This window comes from Orussus abietinus, unplaced genomic scaffold (genome assembly GCF_000612105.2).
Source record: "Orussus abietinus isolate OABI.00-Male unplaced genomic scaffold, Oabi_2.0 scaffold71, whole genome shotgun sequence".
Taxonomy (NCBI): domain Eukaryota; kingdom Metazoa; phylum Arthropoda; class Insecta; order Hymenoptera; family Orussidae; genus Orussus; species Orussus abietinus.
This window is the reverse complement of record NW_019394238.1, coordinates 183,173-203,838: the sequence shown is the minus strand read 5'-3', so window position 1 is coordinate 203,838 and position 20,666 is coordinate 183,173. Positions and strand designations below refer to the sequence as shown.

The 20,666-nt window shown below is 37.9% G+C and overlaps 1 protein-coding gene across 4 annotated transcripts in view; it reads right to left on the bottom strand.

Moving 5' to 3' along the window:
• The window catches only part of LOC105701142 (myosin-VIIa), a 29,151-nt gene that overhangs the window by 2,398 nt on the left and 6,087 nt on the right, over positions 1 to 20,666 (bottom strand). For 3 of the 4 annotated variants that reach the window (XM_012427606.2, XM_012427597.2, XM_012427591.2), the window contains exons 2-21: positions 11,954 to 12,000; positions 8,432 to 8,545; positions 8,082 to 8,228; positions 7,825 to 8,009; positions 7,605 to 7,726; positions 7,147 to 7,403; positions 6,065 to 6,230; positions 5,853 to 5,983; positions 5,327 to 5,722; positions 4,869 to 5,249; positions 4,639 to 4,794; positions 3,777 to 4,370; positions 3,471 to 3,680; positions 3,191 to 3,388; positions 2,912 to 3,088; positions 1,799 to 2,839; positions 1,452 to 1,696; positions 1,018 to 1,378; positions 811 to 929; positions 43 to 439 (exon numbers count right to left, since the gene is read on the bottom strand). In XM_012427606.2, the coding sequence (XP_012283029.1) occupies positions 43 to 439; positions 811 to 929; positions 1,018 to 1,378; positions 1,452 to 1,696; positions 1,799 to 2,839; positions 2,912 to 3,088; positions 3,191 to 3,388; positions 3,471 to 3,680; positions 3,777 to 4,370; positions 4,639 to 4,794; positions 4,869 to 5,249; positions 5,327 to 5,722; positions 5,853 to 5,983; positions 6,065 to 6,230; positions 7,147 to 7,403; positions 7,605 to 7,726; positions 7,825 to 8,009; positions 8,082 to 8,228; positions 8,432 to 8,545; positions 11,954 to 11,971 (5,415 nt within the window). In that variant the 5' untranslated portion in view covers positions 11,972 to 12,000. Of the gene's footprint in view, positions 1 to 42; positions 440 to 810; positions 930 to 1,017; positions 1,379 to 1,451; positions 1,697 to 1,798; positions 2,840 to 2,911; positions 3,089 to 3,190; positions 3,389 to 3,470; positions 3,681 to 3,776; positions 4,371 to 4,638; positions 4,795 to 4,868; positions 5,250 to 5,326; positions 5,723 to 5,852; positions 5,984 to 6,064; positions 6,231 to 7,146; positions 7,404 to 7,604; positions 7,727 to 7,824; positions 8,010 to 8,081; positions 8,229 to 8,431; positions 8,546 to 11,953; positions 12,001 to 20,666 lie in introns of those variants that run through there. The other variant, XM_012427614.1, reaches the window with a different exon arrangement.

Below are 20,666 nucleotides of genomic sequence, written 5' to 3'. Positions count from 1 at the left end.
TGAAGTTGATAGAAAAATATACACGTGAAATGAATGTTATACCTTAAGAAGGCTTTGACTACAGGTGAATAAGCCCGTTGCAAGCCACATTAATTCCCAGCCTCTTTCCTCACTCAACCTATTTCGATTGTCAGTCAACTGCTTCATTATTTGACAATAGATTTCGTCGCGCAATATTTCATTTTTCAGAGGCCCATCAAATATGTGATCTGTATATTCATTTCCGACTCGGGGCCTTTTAGTTGGCAAGTCGCCCATATACTTCAAAATGGCGTTGAAAGCGTAACAAGCTTCTTCTGCTAATTCCTCCTTAGAAACTAATTTCTTTAGAAGAGGTTGTTTGATAGGATCCCTTGAATGACGCCATAGTTCATCGGCGTGACTTCTGCGAGTAGTGGTAAGTGTCAAAGCTTTTGACATGGTTCTCTTTGGAGGAGCCCTAAAGGAATATAAATTATTAAAGCGCACGTGAAGAAAATGTTTCTAAAACGATGAGTGCCATAATTGTATTTATCTAGACAGTGATATGATTTAAATTGTTATAAGTCACAAGTGCAATATATTTTGATGTAGTGTAAATATAATCAATCGAGGCCCGTGAACTTGTCTAAGACGCTAACCGTCTCATGATGAATTTCTTTCTCAATTGTCTGCTTTGTCAGCCAAGCAACATAAACAATCAAAATTAACGTTTTTCATAATTGGAACAGCCGTGAGCAACTGATCCAAATTTACATTGGTCATGACAATTAAATATTAAATGAAATAAAATGTTTAAAATAATAGAAGAAAATATTTCTGCACGCTTACCTGAAGTGGTCAATTGAATATTCAAGAAGAGTATGTGGCTTATCTCGGGGTTCAACACCATTTATTTGTTGTGGATAAAGTCTTCGACCGTTTTCCGTTCCTTCAATATTAAACAAAGCCTGAAAGTACAATATATTTATGATAGTATATTCCCAATACTAGCATAATTTTTCCATGAGAATATATGTAGGATAATAAGAAACAAACCAATATATCATTAGGAGGTTTTGATAATGTAGGCAGCACATAAACCGTTTCAGCAGGAAAGTCTCCCCTCTCGCCCGTTCTTTCACAGATTCCAATACACCACCCGGAATTGAGAACAGTTTCACCAGTGCTCTCTTCTTCTAATATAATGAGGTCTCCTTTTTGAAAACTTAAAAACGAAGAACCCTCTCCTGGTGCTTTGTAATCTTGTAAAGCTATGACGAATTTGCTGCGTTTCTTTAGTCCTTCTAAAAAGTATACTACCAAGTCGCGAATATCTTCCGCATTCGAGCTCTGGAATGTAAATTCTTCTCCTCGCACCGTCGACAAACTGAATGTTTGAGTGAACATTTTGTTTGTTCTGGAAGAAAAATTGTATAAACATCTTTTAATCAAATTATGGCCTTCTCAGCTTTTATCCTCGGATTACTTACTTTTGACTAGATACAGTGGTGATTTCGGGGAAGGATAATTCCAGTAGCACCTGTTCTTGGTCGTCAACTACATAGACGCCGGTCCAATTAACAGCTATAATGACATCATTTTTCGGCAGATTTGGCCCAGAGTTCCGATACGCCTCATAGAATCGAGAGAACAACAAAGGCCATTTAAACTTTGCATATCCCACGACGTCTTCCTTAACCCGTAAAGCTGGTACTTTTTCTTTTAGGTAATAACTCTGAAACAAATAACAAGACAGTGATAAGATATTCAATTGACACGAGGTTATAGAAGTATAAATTACTGTCCACAGTGCCACATAAGTAAGGAAGATATTTACCTTTTTGTAAGCTTGGAGAACGAGATGTCCCCATCTGTCGATAGCCTTATCGATGCCCGTCAAACAATAGTCGGGTATATAATTAGGCAAAAGAGTGTACAATCTTTCGACATTCATGTCGGCATGATATTCTATGTAATACTGCTGAGCTGCAATCATAGCCAGATCCTCCTCCTTGTCGCAGCGGTACTCTCCAAACTTTACGCCACGAACAACTTGTTGATAAATCAAGTTCGTTGCGACTTGGTCTTCGGTAGGTTCATGCCATGGAGCAAATATTTCTTTCCGGAAGAACAATCTCCAAGGAGCATTTCTCTCCTGAGCACCTTGCTCCTTGGCGTATTGTTCACATTGCGATATCGCATCCATTACGTGATCCCCGCCGCTGCCCAAAGACGAAACCTTGTCAAACAACGCGATGTAAAGAGAAAATCCAAACTGATCTCTCAATGATATTTTATCGGACAATTGATTACACAGTTCTCTAGCTGTGGTCGCTGAGTCAGCAAGTAACGTTTTCGTATTTCCATCCATGAATGTGATTGGAAGCATGATTGGTTTCTTTGACTTTGTAGCTTGGAGCTCTAACCAGCTCGGTGGTTGATTACGAGTACCATTGTTGAAGGTTCTTTTCAATCGATCTTCGCAATATGGAGCATAACCAGGAGGACCTTCTCGTATGAATGCTCGTAGGTAATTGACAAACTTCTCGGAAGGTGCAAAGCAGCCGACACATAAGGATAATAATATCCAACCACGAGCATGGGACGACTTCGACTGGTTGTTAGTTAGTTGTTTACAAATCTGACAGTAAATCTCATCTCGTAGCTCGGCACGAAGGATACCGTGGCCAATAATGAAATGAAGCTTTTCGAGATTCGACGTTGGCCTTGCTTCGAGCCAGGACTGATAACTGTCCGCGGTGTATTCATCTTCCTGCAACCTTCTCCGAACGTCTTCCCCTAGTTTATTTTTCCGCTTTAGGGTCAATGATACCAGTTTGTGCCGAATGGATCTTGGCTTCTGCTTAAGAAAAGTGTCCTAAGAAAAAGTAAATTTTGTTGTACTACTGCTTATGGCGTGTCTTTGTAATATGCTGTTTATAATACATACGGGATCTACCCCCATCATTTGAGCTTCTTGAAACTCTTTGCTTCTTATAAAATTTCTACCGAGTGTGGCGGTAACTTTTGACATAACGGATGTAGTGTCTCGATCCATTGTATGATAACGAGGCTCTGGCAAATCACCCGTGAATCGAAGTATCGTGATCCATAACGCTTGAGCTGCCTAATAATTACGAAAACGGTACCATTAATGTACATGTTTGAAAACATTTTTCAGGAAGTTTAATTATATACATTTTGTTGTATATATGTATTATGTACAAACCAATTGATCGCCTTGAGTATGCAATGGCAATAAAGGATGTTTTAACGGTTTTCGAGAATATTGATGGGTGATATTGCCTTGAAAATAAGTAGCCGCAAACTTTTGGAATTTGAACTCAGAAAGGTCTTCTTCATCTTCCGATGCCGTCTGTACTGGACTAATAACTTCTTGTTGATCGGCCCTAGGTGCAGGCAGATCCTATAGGAATAAATATAACATCCGTAAATCATGCGATAACTCAGAAAGTAAAGAACATACGGAATGTAGAACGATGACCCACGTTAAACACGGACGTTTCTCTAGCTGGAGTTGGAGCTTCACTACTAGAATCCGGTAGAAAGTCGAACATAGCTTCGACTAATTTACTGTCGTCGACTGGTTCGTCTTGCTTTTTAGCTGCATCATTAATCAAATTCTTCTTTATTTCCATCCTACGTCTGTCCTCTAATTCCATTTCGATCTCCTTCCTTTCCAACTCTTGCATTCTCTCCTACAAACAATATAAGACATGTTACTTTTACTTTCGTTTCTCAGATATGGAACCCCTTAACTAATGCAAAGAAAATTCATTTAACGAAATGAATACCCTGTAATTCTGTTCCGCAATTTCCTTGGCCCTCTTATTTCCTTGATCCTTGAGTTCTCGCTCTTCCTTTTTCCGAAGCTTCAAAGCTTCTATGTGAAGACGATACTCGTATTTGATCTTTTTGTACCGTCTTTGCGCTATCAACCTTCTCACGTGAGCTTGTATTTTTACTATGGCCCACATTTTCTTGCGGTACATTTTTCTGACCAAGTGGCCTCTTGATCGAGCTTGAAGAGCGACGATATGACCTCGAAGATGTCGAAATCTATGCGACAATACACGGGACCGAATGAGTGCTTGAAGTCGCATGTAACCGCTGCGCATCTGCTTGTATCGTTGACGTTGTGCATAGCCTCTCCAATGCTTTTGCACAGTTATTGCAGCCGCTCGCATACGTAAAAATCGTCTACGGTAGACCCAACCGCGAATATTGCGCTGTAATATTAAAATCTTTCTAGTGAGTACACGATCGCGCTCTTGTTCCAGAAATAAATCGTGTGCATCTTTCAAAAACACTTTGGTATGTCCGAGCTGATAATCCGATCTTCCTAACACTGTATGACAAATCCTCGCCGTGGCACCGCGACATTCAATCTGGGAACAAATAATAATCGTAAATTTCATCCCGGTAACATAATAAAATATAATTCATTTTATCATGAAATGTTAATATAATAAATGAACATTTTATTATTGGAATTAAGTTTCGTTCATATCCTCATTTTCAGATTATTCAATCCACTGACAGTTGTACAGAACATAATCAAAATTTGTTAATGTTCTAATCTTGAATTTCCTTTTGTTAAATATTTTTTTTATATTCTGATATATGATCATTTAATTTCAATCAATATGACTGTACCTTGTGAGCAGGTGGTATTCCAGATATGAGAAATCTATATCGTTCAACAAATTCATGAAAAGAATGCCGAATAGGATACCCTGCTCTACGAATTCGAATTGTTTCCATCATTCCTGAGTATCGTAATTGTCGACAACAAAGTCCTCGGTCGAACATCTTAAATAAACAAATGATTCCAATTAGTGTGTTGAATATATTTTCAAACTGCATGAGTGTATTAAGCTACTCACCATTGGTTTTTTGAATTCATTTGGCTTGATACATCTAATGAAAAATGGTTGACAATTGCATAAAGTTTTCATTAACGAATCCAATGATTTCTTAAACTGAGTTGATAATGTCGGAGCCCTTTTTCTGGTTTCCGATCCCATGCCAATATCTTCGACGAAGCAAGTTTGCAGAAATTTATTTGACGATATGTGAATAAGCTGCAAAAGATCTGCACTAAAAGTATCTCGGTTTTTCTCCAAGAAACTTTGGGTGTCGTAAAAAACGACACCCGCAAAATGGTTTAAACCAAAAGACGTATTAATGTCTGACTTTGGTTTTAAGTAATTTCTATGTGATCCGTGAGTTTTATGTATTTTAGCCAACATAGTTTGATCAGTGCCCTGAAACAGAATGTCTTATCTTATAATAAAATAGTGAAAACCATCTAGTCAAATATAGTATTTTCCTATTTTCTTACCTTAGGAAACTTTGACTCCTCATCAATAAGTGCCATAATGTTAAGTTGCTTAATAGCTATTAAATCCAAAGCATCTTGATTATCGACAAATTCGATATGTTGCCAATTAATTCCTTCATGGTTATATTCTTCCTGTTCCAATTTGAAAATATGCTGCACAAAGAATTGTTGAAGATTTTCATTTGCATAATTAATGCAAAATTGTTCGAAGCTGTTGTGGTCAAAATTTTCGAATCCAAATATGTCAAGAACTCCGATTGCGCTTCGAGAGACATTTTTAGGCTTATATATTGCTTCATTAATTTTCTTAACGATATGTACAAACAATCTTCCGTAAATCCCTTTGACGAATGCATCTCGTATGTCCACAGATTGTTCTCTTGATAAAGTTGAAACCTGAGGAAAACAATGCAAATGATATTTTTTTCTCATAAACTTAATTAAACACGCATATGCCTATAACGATTTCTGTACATTTTTCAATATACACATCGTCATATCATACTAATAAATATGTAATACTTACCACTGTCTCACCGTGCGCAAATATCGTCTTTCGCGTTAGAGCATCTATCAGGGATTGAACTGGTACTCCCAATAAATGTGCTACTCTCGTGACATTCGTTTGTTCTGGTATTTCGGTGGCATCCAAATTATCTACAAAAAAACAAAGACAATAAATGATATTCTTAACGTCATACCTTCATTGAGTGCCGCATTAACAAAAGAAAAACGTACCGATGACTGTCGCTTTGTACTTAATGTTTCCCATATGTAATAAAGCAGCAAGTAACTTAAGAACTTCCCATATTTCGCTATCAGTAAATAATAATACTTTCATGGCCGATCGGATGTCAGCAAATTCTGCGGCGTCGTCTCGACCTTCGCACGTAATGCTGCCACCCTTAAAAATAAATATTTTTTAATCTTATTGGATTACAAGTATTAGCTCTTAATTTACTTAGTAATATTTAATACCACATGTTCTTTGTAACTTAAGGGGATGTGAATGTAGCATCCGGTCAATCGTTCATGAAACTTTTCTACGAACTGAATGTACCGAATCGTTTCAAACTTTACAACGTGAACATTGAGGCTATAAGGAAGGTCTTGACAGCTATGAAATTTCATTTTTCATAAAACATGTTGAAAATCTATAAACAAATTTTAAAAAATTGTAATTTCGTGGGTCTTCCTTAGAGCTTCCATATTCACATCGTGAAGTTTGAAACGATTCGGTACACCCAGTTTGGAGAAAAGTTTCATAAACGAGACCTCTTTAACCCTTTCATTACCGCAGTCTGCTCCGCCAGACAAGCGCCACTGCATGCGACACCGCGTCGAAAGGTTGCACATCGCCCTTCGACATTCTTCGGTGTTCAAATGTACGTCTTCCACCTGAACAACGCCTCTTTGTCTGCCTTTTGTGTGTACACTTTTCTAAGCGTTAAATAACAGCTGTTTAGTCGTATTATTCCATTATTAAATTTCCAAATAAAAGTCTACCCTTAAATTTTTAAGAAATTAAAAGTTATACCAATAGCTGGTTTTCTCAACTCGTCTCGATGGCCAAACTGTGTTACGTATGTTCAATATGTGCTTTTAGGATGATTAATCCAATACGGGTCAACACAATCAAAAGATACTTAGCAGATATGGCAGAATTTGTTACCGACTAAAGTCGGCGCTCGTACACAAAGGTCGTCGCATGTTTGCCGATTATAGTTGGCGCTCGTAACGAAAGGGTTAACGCCTCTTATACATCACCTTAAACGTAACTTAAACGCAAAATACATTAATTCATGGGAAAGGTAACACACCCCAGTAAGATATCTGTAGGTAGATGCATCTCCCAGTTCAAGTTTTTGCTTTTCCTCTCTCGAAAGTCCAGCGAGCATGCAATAGAACACATGGTAATTCCTCTCATCCAAACTTTGCGAGACTATTCGTGATTTTTCCAGAAGATACTGCTCGATCTTGGCTCCTTCAATAACCCCCTGATCATTGAAGTGAATGTCTATGTATTTACCGAATCGAGATGAATTATCGTTCCTCACAGTCTTTGCATTGCCGAATGCTGCATCAAAAAAAGCATAAAGTATCGTTTAAACATCGTTGAAATATCCCAGCGTTAGTTTTAAATATTTAAAAGTCTGACATATTCTGAATGTTCGTTGTATACAGAACGATTTAGTGTGTATATAAACAGTATAGAACCAATAAGCATAAGAAAAGGATCTGGAATTTCTCTCGTTAAATTGCAATTTTATTGCCTTACCTTCGAGAATAGGATTTGCTTCGAGAATTTGCTGCTCGATCCAGGAATGCTTTCCACTAATAGCTGCCAGGTATTGTAAGATCAATTTAGTACTTTCAGTTTTTCCTGCACCGCTTTCACCGCTGAAATGGATGAAATTTTGTAGCACACGACGATCAATATTTGATGTGCCAAGTATCAGTTTGCTATGATTCGTGCATAAAGTGAGGTGCTACGTTACCTTATTACAATACATTGATCTTGTCCATATCGGTTCATGTGAGCGTAACTATTGTCACCTATTGCAAATATATGAGGTGGCAGCTCTCCAATTTTGCGATCCTTATAAAGCTTAATTTGTTCCGCTGTGTAGATAGGTAATATTTGATACGGATTTACTGCTACCAGTATGGAGCCGGTATATGTCTACAAATATAATTATATGATTATCTCAGCATATTAAAATGTCATAAGAATATATTACCGAATGAAACTTACGTAAATGAGATTCTCATTGTAACGTATCAATAAATTCCGTAAAATTCCAGCTTCATGGAGGTCTCCTAAACTGATCATATCTTCGACTCCTTGCACCGACGTAGCATGCATGGCTTTTATTCTTCTCTCGGGAGTAAGCCATTGTTCCTGTAATTTCAAAATTACTCATGAACGGCATTATGACAACAGATTAATAATCCAAAGTATTCTTCTTGAGACAAATCCATACTTTATAGGAATTAAATTCAATGTTCTCTTTTACTACAGAATTTAGGAAAATTGTTTTTTAATTCTAATTCAAAGTATTGTACTTCAGAGAGAGAATTTTTCACTTCGTTTTTCGGGTTTACCTTGTTATCGTCGTCCTTAACTTGGATTCGCCTACCTTCAGCCGATATCACACGGGCTCCAATCGCTACGTCAAATTCCCTTCCTGAGACAGGTTCAATCCATATGTAATCACCCTAAAAGGAATTAGAATTGATACATTAGCGATGTTCTTGGCGATAACAATCTTATACACTAAGACGATAAGCAGAACTGTGCAGAGTCAAGACATATTCATAAGTCGCATGCCTCACATTGAAAAATGCAGGGAAAGGACAATAGTCTGTTAACAAAAAGGGTAGTGATGCGATATTGTCAACCATTTAGAAAATTTAGCAACGTCGTTGCTTAATACTCTTATTTACAGTAGGGATGGACGAGGTTACTTAAAATAAAATGAAAAATAATGACATTATACATCAAAATAATACACTACAAAATATACGAACAAATGCGATTTCGAATCATGTTGTACAGGACGTCAAACATGAAATAAATATTCTGATAATCTGTTTCAGGTCCATATTATAAATACATAAATTATAAATATTTCGTGCAAATTTCCCGGATGTCAATTAACATTTAAAGATTTGCATAGTTTGAAAAGTGTTCATCTCTAGGTAAACATTACCTACTAATCCGCCTATCTATTATTTTCTTGTACAAAACATTCTCAGAACTTAATTATTTTTCTCCTTCTTGCTTATTTAATCACCAAGTTCTGAGATCGGTTTTTACAATTGATTTTTAGATAATAGGAAGGGAAATGCTCTTAACAATTATTGTACTGCCTGCACAAATTTTCCATCTTATTTTCTCACCGTTATTGCTATTTTTTTTTCCACGGTAAACCATTAGGTTAATAATAAATTCCACGTGATTTACTTTACGTGTGCGTACAGAAAAATGCGTATACATTTTACACACGCTTCCACACACGCTTGACACGGTGTGTCCCGATTGTTCACCCACCGTAACATCGGAAGAGCTCTTCCGCTCTTCGGGTCTAAAATCGAGAAACGTCTGCCCACCATTTTCCCTAAACTTACTCCATCTTTCGCGTTCATTTGCGTATTTCGCACTTGGCCGTTCCAATTGTTCGCCGGGCGGAACACCGGAGGAGCTCTTCCGCTCTTCTGCTTAGAATAAGGATTGCTAGGATATTGTTTCTCCAATTTCTTTCTCACGTTCATTCTGCACTTCAATTTTTAGCGATCTAATGAATAATAGTAAAGAACCGTCGAAACTTGCAAATTTGATAATTGTTCGCTCTTTCTTTAGAACCTTCCGATATAAAAAATTTGAACGCGTTCCAGGCCGTAATTTATAAACGGCCAGAAGCAACTATTTACAAGTGCAAGAACTAGTTTTTCAATGATCCTTAGCCTTCCAAGAGGCAGGTTTTTCTTTTTTTATGCGACATTGATACTAATTCGCGCCGATCCAAAGTTCAGAACCGCGACCGATCATGCGTATCCCGTTACACACTCAAGATTCATTGCTCGTTGCAATCGTCAACGGCCGCAGATACTTGCACAACTAATTGCCATCGATAATCAGTATCGCCGGCTGAGAGTATATAATTAATTTCCGATTTATCCCATAGCTCCTTTTAGCGGGACACGACACAATGTGCTCTAGTAACTATCCAGGCCATGCTCGAAACTCGATGACATCTAAGTCATTGAACTAATGATATTCGATCAAGCATCAAAATGCAAACGAGCGATTCATGCTCGGTATGAAAAGTGCAATCGAAACGTGAACACGGTCACGGTACACTGTGGAATGCAGGAGTATCCCAATTACCTATCGCACGAGAGGAATCCCTTATCAGGAGTATCATCATTTCTCGGACGGAAGATTGTCCACCAGGCACTCGATCTTAGGATACCTAATCGGAAGTAAAAACCAGACAGATGATTGTTCCGTATCACTTGGACGAGTACTTAGACATTAAAGGAGGACTAGGCTCGTCCTAACTGTTTTTATCGTATTGCAAAAATATATTGCAAAATTAAAAACTTTATGTACTCGATTTTAGGATACGTAATCGGAAGTAAAAATCAGACGAATAATTATCCCGTATCAGTTGGACGAGTACTTACACATTAAACGAGGACTAGGCACGTCTCAATTGTTTTTATCGTATATTGCAAAAGAAAAAATAACTTTTTTTCACGAGTTAATTCCGCAAGCTCCTTCTGCTCATTACAGGAAAACTAAATTTCACGTAATGCTAGCGTCTTGCATCGCGTAGATAACGGATAATTACGTTACGGTAATAACAGTAATTCCCGATTCTCATCCTGCTTATGCTCACGTCCTTCGATACAGTTAACACTTTTATTATTAAAGCGTGGAAAATACATTTTTATTTTCAAACGTCTATATTTTATTATTATAGTTTCCTTCAAACTAATAAAAAAAGGTTATATAGAATGTATCGTAGGGTTAATGGCCTTTAGCTTGTGATATCGAATAACGATTTATGATAATTCTTCCTACGGTTACATTTATTTCGGAACGTTTGGCATTCCTGTTGCAACAATCGAATAGTTCTTGCATAGAAACCTAATTTTTTAAGGTGAAGTGAAAAACGTCGAGGAACTTGATCGACGTCGGTAAAAAAGGTTCTTCTAAATACATACGTTGCCGACGTTCGTATGTATATTGACAGTTATGCCGAATTATATTGGGTATTGTACTAAATGGCATCCTCCATTTGACGTTTTCGTACAATAATTATAAAGAAATCAAAGTAAAACTCCAGAAATACGCTGGATTCATAATTTCTGAGGCCCTAATTGACTGCAGAGAGACCCCCTGCGCCATCGGCGAAATGTTAAGTAGAGAAAAATTCATCGTGGAGTCGGTTAAAAGTCTGGATAACTCGATAACTCGTCAAAGTAAATTAATATTTACGTAAGGTAGCGATCGCCTATTATTAAGGTGATGTGAAAGTGGCGTCAAAGAGGTTTATGAAACTTTTCTCCGAACTGGGTATACCGAATCGTCTCAAACTTGACAATGTGAATATGCAGGCTATAAGGAAGATCCTGAAACCCATGAAGTTTCCATTTTAAGACAATTGGTTTACAGCTATTTTCAACAATTTTAATACCAAATGAAATTTCGCGAGTCTAAGGACCTATCTTAGGGTCTTCTTATTCATGTGGTAAAATTTGAAAGAAATTGGTACACCCAATTCGTATAAAAGTTTCATGAACAATTGACCCCTAAGATGCCACTTTCACATCCTCTTAATGGTGCGTATTGTCCGTTCAAGACGCCAATTGCTGGGATCGTCGCCTCGAGTTCGAAATTTGTTCAGATATTTACCAAGAACGTTAGCGCCGTTCTTCGGTATAAACATTTTCACTTGTCACAGATTCCTACTGACCGAGTTTCGGGAAAGCGCGCACGAAAGCGCCAATCAACCGAGGGTTACTGTGCATGGGAACCGTCGGATAACCGATCCGACGATTTTCCGGTTATTACGCATTCGTTCTCGATCGGTAGTTCCGTCCTGTGGAGACACTTACCCGAGTGACGATGACCATCTCTCAAGTCGCGGCTCACGGCCCTCCACCTGGAACAAAATGGCGCTCTTAGTAAAGGGAACGTTCACCTTAGAAAAGAGTTTCAGCCCCGCGGCAAAGGAATCCTTTCTACTCCGTACCCGAGTATAAATTTCTATAGGAATAATATCTTTATAACATTTATTTCCAGGGCACCGCGACTGTCAGCGTGCGTTGAATATAAGATAGGTGCGATTAAACGATGAAAGTTGACACACATATTTAAGTTCACTCTCTTAACTTTCATCTTTACACCGGGCCTTCTCGTCGATGACTAGCAATGACTTCTCAGAGTTTAACGCTGGATCTACGGATTGGATCGTCATTAGAATGCATTAATCATTCGTGGATTGATGCATTAGAGATCGACTGGACCTTTCTAATGGTAATTGCGGTTGTAATTTTAGGGTCAATCATTGCATACAGATCTAAAAAAAGTGATTCAACGTGGAAAATAAAGACTGCGGTTTCTAAATAAATTTCGAATTTAATTCAGTTTAAACAGTTTAGGAAATGATGCATTTGCATTGAAACAGCGACTTTCGAGCAATGCTTCAATCTCATGAAGGAATCATTTCGAATAAATAGTAGCCCATATCAGAGAGCAGCATATACCTCTCGTGATGATTTCAAAAGATAGTGATTTAATTCTGGTTAAACAAAAAATACCTACAATTACTATGGTTCCGGTCTCATTTCATTATGTCAAATAAAACCAAATGTCATATCATGACATGTCAAATGTCAAACATATCTGATAACCATATATAGGTGTTATTTCACAATACATAACATGACATATGTCAATACGTATATATGGTTATCAGGTATTCACCCTTCCAAATCATCAGTCGCAGTTTAAGCTAAAAACGTTCGACCTTTATTACAGCGACAATTTCAGGTTCAACTAAAATCAATAAGAAGTAATATTTAATTCAAATAACCAAGTACACGTATCCCTCTACTCTCCACAACTAACCACTTATTCAATCAACAATTTTTCTCAGTACAGGAATGTCGTTTCTCGAGGTTGCCAAGGAGTTTCGTCCTCTATTCCTTTCAAGCATTATAGCGGGACATATCCACGTCCTCTCGTATCCGCAAGTTTGCTTCGCCATTATTCAATAAACCACGCCATTTCGATCCGGGGCGAGGGGATAAATTCGGCAAAAAATCTTCAAATACAGCTCGGGTGCGAACAAAACGGACGACAAATCACTGGTCAAAACGACCAAACAGGCATTCCCGTCAAATCTCCGCCCAGGGCCGTAAATTTGACATTTTTCCTCGACTTAGGAATGCCGTTTCTCGGCATGGCCCGCGAACCCGGTCCTGCGGTCCTCTAAGCATCAGGTACGCGGCGATCGAGATTTCATAAGGTAACTTTGGATAACAAGGCCCTCCATAACTTGAAAGGCTCGTGAAAACTAAAATATAAAGCATTTTGGGAAGGGCAAATGAGCAGAGGGGACATGAACAACGTTTATTTCAGGTACAAACTATAAAAAGAAAATATAATTCTAAACAAATGCGTAATTAAGAAAATTGCAGGATGGTGCTCCTGGGCATTGTTTCCAGAACGTGTAGGTAAAAAGGCCCGCGGACATCGATGAGAGGATGCATATTAATTTGCACAGCTAGGGCAAGTTATGTCATCAAGGCCCTCGAATGTTGTCTTCGGGTATTCTTCGTAGTCATTTATTGCCCAGGGCACGTTGCCGCATACCGGCAACCCTATTTTCTTGATAAAGGCTGCGATCCCAGTTCCTCGGTCTTCTTTGAGGTGCCAGCCCTCTTTTTTTATTTTAAGCTATTTCGCTCAAATTTTGTTACTACGTTGTATTTACTGCAACTAGTCATAGTTTCATGTCCTTTTTGAAAAAGATCTTTGGTTGCGCTATGTTGCCCTATGCCTGGCCTTACTCCCCGTTCGGCGCAATTTACATTTCCAAGTTATCATTGTTAAAACGACAAACCTTTTCGACAAAACTCATGCAACGGTATGTAGAGAAAAGTATAAGGTACTACATACTTAGACAGAGCAGGACTTTACAAGACTTTGCGACAAACAGCTTGAACGCTGTGACCAAATTTTCTAAAATTCCCTCGGAATGATCTCTTATCAATCTCAGTTTACCATGGACCGGGGTCCACAGCCTCGACAATACCCCCAATCGACTCTTCTTTGTCTTACTAATTGGCAGAGGGAGCCACAAACATTGCACTTCTACTAAATGGTGAAATATAAGCATGGACCTTGCTCCCCACGTGGGCTTTATTACCCAAAGTTACTTTACATCCTCAAGACGTCGACGCGTTCGTAACCGAGCGCCGTTGATGCGTAGGCCAATACTGTCATCTAGGGAAAGAAGTCCCCTCTCGCAAAGGTAATATCTGGTCGATCACCGTTATGGTGGAAGCAGCGTAAACCTGTTCGCGAAGTGGGTTAGACAGTCCGTACCACTAGCCTCCGGCCTCGCGAGAGAATCTTGCCTCCCTGACATCCCCGAGCGGATCGATCTCTCTGGACTCGTCTAAGCCTGGATAACGATCTCGCGGAGAAGCGTCCCGTGCCGACCTTGACGACCCAATTGCCCCCTCTCCCCCGATTCTACGGAACCAATCCTCCACCCGGAGGGACGGGTAGAAGGGGCAGGCCGAAAGGCCCCGGTCCCGTGCGCTGTCACGTGACATTTCAGCACGCGGATGCTTCACGTACGTGTTCCTAGAGACCTAGGTATCCGGCATACCCCTGCCCGCCGTTCGCAAATGTCATTGCAAATTACTGCACGGTAACGCGCACCTCCACGTTTTATGCATGAACCAGAGGTTGCCCTGCGTGAGCTCAAAAGAGAGAGGGGGGAGAGAAGAATTTTTATTAAGGCGATGCGAAAGTGGCATCAGAGAGGTCTCGTTTATGAAACTTTTCTTCGAACTGGGTTTATCTCGAATTGTTTCACACTTCACAACGTGAATATGAAGGCTATCGATAAGCTGTCGATGATGTCAAAGAAATTAAGATGATATGAAAGGCGCTAAGAAATTTAATCGACGCCGATAAATTAAAATTCATCTATGCCCTTTTTGGTGGTAACGTCTGTTTGAATTCTCAAGTGGTGGCATAAACTGGTGCGTCACGTTACCGAGATTTATATTTATGTTTAAGTCTCTTACGGTCTACGTTGATAATTATACGAACTGAAGCGTTCCACGTCATTTCGGTAAAGTAATGATGAAGAGATCGATGTAAAACTGTCGAAATCCCGTGAATTCATGACTTTTTATATTTTGACTGGTCAACGTCGCCATCTGTTACGTTTAGCTGCAACTAAATTTTTGCTCTAAAGACACGTGATAGTCACGAGACAAGCCAGCATTCTCTTGCAATCTTTGCTGAAAGTATTTTTCATATTTTTCTCATCTGGTTCTGTAATATACCATTTTTACGGTATTCTAAATTGTTCGAGCTCGGTCCTGAAACTCTTCATTTTCGATTCTAAGTCTCCAAAAAGCGTAGAACATCGAAAATGTGCACGGACCACGCCATGTTGGTTCTAGTCCATGATAAAATAATTAATTTTTTATGAATAATGAAATTTCGTGAGTTTCAGAACCTACTTTAGGACCTTCATGTTCACGTGGTAAAATTTGAAACAAATCGGTATACCCAATTCGAAGAATACTTTCCTCAATTTCCACATCGTTTATTGCCAACGGATTCTAATGAACCCATTGTGATAAAATGTTAAGAAGATAGCATCACTGAACATTTTTTTATATATTGAATGTTTAAGTAATTAAAACGATAGCAAAGAAGTTATGAAAGAAGTGTAAAAGGAAATTGAAAATCGGTTCGGATTTAAATGGACCCAAAGAAAGCATGTAGGTTAAAAATGATATTTAGTCCATAGAAACTTTCTTTCCTATCACTTCCATGTCCTATCAAATGAGATGAAGTTATGACGAAACTGATTATAATTAACCTGACTGGAGTAAATTGATCACCAGAAACTGAATTAAATATATCCTAAATTGAATAACTGAATAGCATATATATTATTTATATATAGATATAAATTCATACTTATTCAATTTAGGATATATTTGAATTTTAGTAACTAACTGCTTATTTACATAGAAAATGATTGCGATATGAAAAATACTGATTATATTATATAGTAATTACCACCGTTATTTTCGCCCTTCGATACTATTAAAATCGTATTAGAAACCTTTTCATAGAAAGCATATATACTTATACGATGTATGTAAACAATCGGTTAATTTTCCTCTAAGAAAAAAATCGTATATGTGTTTTCAATTATTAATTGAGTAATGTTAACTTCGAGGTTTGAAGGCTGCTTCAAAGTCTGTTACGTCAGTAAAAGCAATGAAAGACATTGATAAGAACGCGAATAGTTACCGCATGTAAAGTAATGTATGCGTACTTCTTACCACATATATGTTAATACGAGTTAAAACGTAGGAGTGAAGTTATTAAAGCAAGGGGTGTTTGAATTTCTCATTCTTTTTTACAACGTCAGAAAATAATTGTTAATTATTGTTTGGTTAATTAAAGAACGTGAAACACAATACCTGCGAGGCGTATATATTATGGTTAAAATATGACGAAGGTTTAGTACTTAACTTACATGTTGCACTAAATAAAAAATAACGTCCGAGAGAAAGGCAAAAGGTTATGAGGGAATATTCGGTCGGGTCACGTTGGTAATATATAACAGACTCGAGTGCTCGTTGTCACATTATTATACTCGTGAAAAATGTTTAAAAAAAAAAAGTACATTGCTTTGTTCGTTCCACTTGACCCAAATTATACACTGTAACTTTTCAAAGATGCAGAGCTTTCTCAACAGGTTTTACGGTGTTTGTGTTATACACCATTGTAAAACGTAATAACAAATCGAATCTTATATTCAGTTTTTGATGAACATGTATAAAAACAATTTGATATAGATTGTGGACTTGTACACCTTCTGTGGTAAGAATTTTATAAGGTTATTTTGTTAAATCTCCAGATACAAATGAAAAAATGCACCGGTTGAAAATAACGAGAATTCCTTACAGAAATTCTCAATGCGATTTGCAGACACATATGCTGCAATTCATACTTATCCGCGGTGTAATTTATTTCTTTACATGAAATTGACCGAGAAAGTGTAAAATAAGAAGTCTAAATGCATCCTTATGTTTTTAGACACTATTTATACATCATAATGGTCGTCTTAGAAGAAGCACCATGAGCTTCACGAAGCCATGAGTAACCTGATTTTTTATGAATTTAGGAAAATTTCTTCACAACGGCAACACAAAGCCGACTCACTGCATGACTCGTCGTCTGTGAACTCGTGGACTTCCCAATTACAGTTAGAAATAGAATCGAAAGACAAAGTCAGGCAGTAATATCGCACACGGTAAATACTCCACCTTCAACGTTTGATAAGCATGTATGTACTGTAACGTAGGTACGGTAACGACCTAGGTACTCCATTGTAAAGACATGTGTAAATCTGTGTACCGAAATTTGAAACATAAAGGAACCTAATTTATTTTATTCCCTAGACTGCTTAGAAACTATCTTGAAATTATAATGCAGATAAATGTTCCGCAGATGTAGGTATTAACAGAAAGTTGCGGAAGGATCAACGTAACTGCATGACTATTAAAAAGAAAAAAAAAAAGATTACTTAATTTTTCCTCTAAAAATTGCAATTCTAATTTCTCACGGTGAATGCTGTAATCCGAAACTAACATCCGGGCAGAGGAAAAATGATCTAGTCCCTATTATTATATCGTAGGCGAAACGTAAAGTATACTTCCATGCTTCGTAATAAGTCTACACAATATGGTAAATTATACGATGACTTCAGCAAAAATTAATTTAAGTTTTTCACCGTCCGCTGTGGCACTTATTCCAGACATGAAAGTATATTCTCTGTACTTGTACAATGTAGTATTCATACGATGTGATTCTCTTTCAAAGTAGCATCATTATCTTGTCTCCTTTATAATGGAGTATCCGGCAAAGATATGTAATAATTTAATAATAACTTAGCAAGTTTAGTCTCCATTGGCAAAATATATTTATTAGGATTCGGCATGCACTGACCCTGGCACAACCTTTTCAAAATATATTTACTGTAAAATACCCATCAATAAGCACGTAAATGCCATTGGCAGTAAATAACGTTTTTGCCAATTTTATACTGCATGTCTCGTTCCGGTAATTATTCATCGACATCGTCCATGACATTTTTAAACTTGCTATACGTCTGACGATCTTTAGAGTGAAAGCCGTAAACACAATAAGGCCGAGACATACATTACAATTAGAACAACGATAAACCTGTTTCTAATTGTTTGCATCATAGCAGAGTGATAATACGTAAAACCAAATGGACAAAAGTGTCTAACAAGAAAATAACAGTCTATCGCCTTTTCATCCATTGGACATCACTTTACATTTATGAATATAAATGTTTTGATGTACCAACATTCACTCTGCATTCTTTTACGTGCCTACACGTAATTAAATAGTTTTTGCAGACTCGGTCTATTTCTCTGCAACAATCTGACGAATGTCACGAAAGAATTTATTCAAACTCATTCATTGCATATTGCACGTACTTAATCATGCTAAAAACATTTTATTTAAAATAAGATATCGAGGTTTAAATAATGCCGCGGTATTATTTTTGTGTACGACGTAAGACATTTCAAAAAAGTAACAACTTCAAGGAATCATCGAATATGCATCTTTCCAAATTCCAGCTATAGTACCGCTTATGTACCAAACATTCGTACCAAACTACTTTTTTTTAAACTCTCTATAACACCATATGACTTTGAAATCACGTACACGTAAATTGATATGTTTCGTTTCACTTGATGTCTCGGAAAAAAAATCTAATGCTGCCCCTTATTATTGTATCGCCCCTTTTTGACCAAAGAATTTGTTTATATATCGTAGATTTACAAAACATTTTGATTTTTTTTTTAATCTACACCAATTGTAAATTTATAAACAAACAGTTAGTTAATATCAAATGATTAATATGTACAGGTTACATAAGTTTTTTCTTGGTTTGAAAAAAAGTCGGATTACTAAGGGTTAAAAAAAAATATATACAACTCTATAACAGAAACAATCTTATTCCAAACTGTCGATCACATTCTCACTTTAAATTTCCTAACTCAAGAATACGTACAATTTCATTAAGTAACGAAGCTGGCTAAAAGTCTACAAATTTCTTTCAATTTGACTCATAGGAATCGACTTGAACAATTTAACACAGCGCTCGTTACTCAGCTCATCGTCGAGTACTCTGCTCAGTTATGGAGCATTAATCTATACCATTAATTCGCGTAGTTAATTAAGCGAGACCACAATAGCGTAAGACGGTGAATGAGCCACCGAGCAGCCTCAAAGAAACGCAGAAAAAGTTGTGTGCCACCGCGGCGGTGCATTCGGCTAGAAGCGAGAAGAGGCTTGTTATTTCCCCATGAACTTGCACCCGAGCGTGAGCGAGAGTCTCAGTCATTGACTTTGAAAATGTCTGGAGAACGGTCAGTGGCAGCGCCGAGCGGACTCGAGGAGACTCGAGCGAGTGGTCGAGCATCTCTCATTCGTAAACACTGCCCGAGTGAACGAATTTCCGACGAATAACCGCGTTTTCGTTCTACGACCCTCGAGAAATCCCTCAGCCCTTCGTTCTCTAGCTTAGGATATAGGCGACAAGAAACGTCGAGAATTTCCTCAGCCCTTCATTCTCTAGCCTGGGATATAGACGACAAGAAACACCGAGAATTTCCTCAGCCCTTCATTCTCTATCCTGGAATATAAGCGACAAGAAACATCGAAAAATCCTTCAGCCCTTCATTCTCTAGCCTGGAATATAAGCGACAACAGACATCGAGAAATCCCTTAGTCTTTCATTCGCTAGTTTGGAATATAAGCGACAAGAAATATCAAGAAGTCCCTCAGCCCTTCAGTCTCTTCATTCTCAACGTCAATTTCATTCTCTAGCTTGGAATATAGGCGACAAGAAACACTGATAAGTCCTTCAGCCCTTCATTCTCTAGCCTGGAATATAGGCGACAACAGACATCGAGAAATCCCTTAGTCCTTCATTCGCTAGCCTGGAATATAGACGACAAGAAACACCGAGAATTTCCTCAGCCCTTCATTCTCTAGCCTGGAATATAAGCGACAAGAAACATCGAAAAATCCCTCAGCCCTTCATTCTCTAGCTTGGAATATAAGCGACAAGATACATGTCGAAAAAAAATATAACGATAAAATAAGGACGCTACCCGAGGAATTATTACGGTTTCGTTTCATGGCCCTCGAACAAGGATCTGCAGAGGATTGCTCGATCCTTATACTCGCCATATAGTCAAAGTTCCCCACTCCATCCTGACGTCACCGCAGACCCGTTCCAATACATTTAATGTTACGGGGCGGAATTTTACTCAATTTTCCTTGATTTTTTTCGACATTTTTAAAGTAATTTCCGGGAAAACAAGTTTTGTAATCTACTTTCCAATTTGTGTACGTGAAATAGTGGTTACATTGATTTAAGGTGAAGTGAAACACGTCGAGAAATTTGATCTACGTCGATAGAAAAGATTTTTCTAAATGCCTATGTAGCCGACGTTC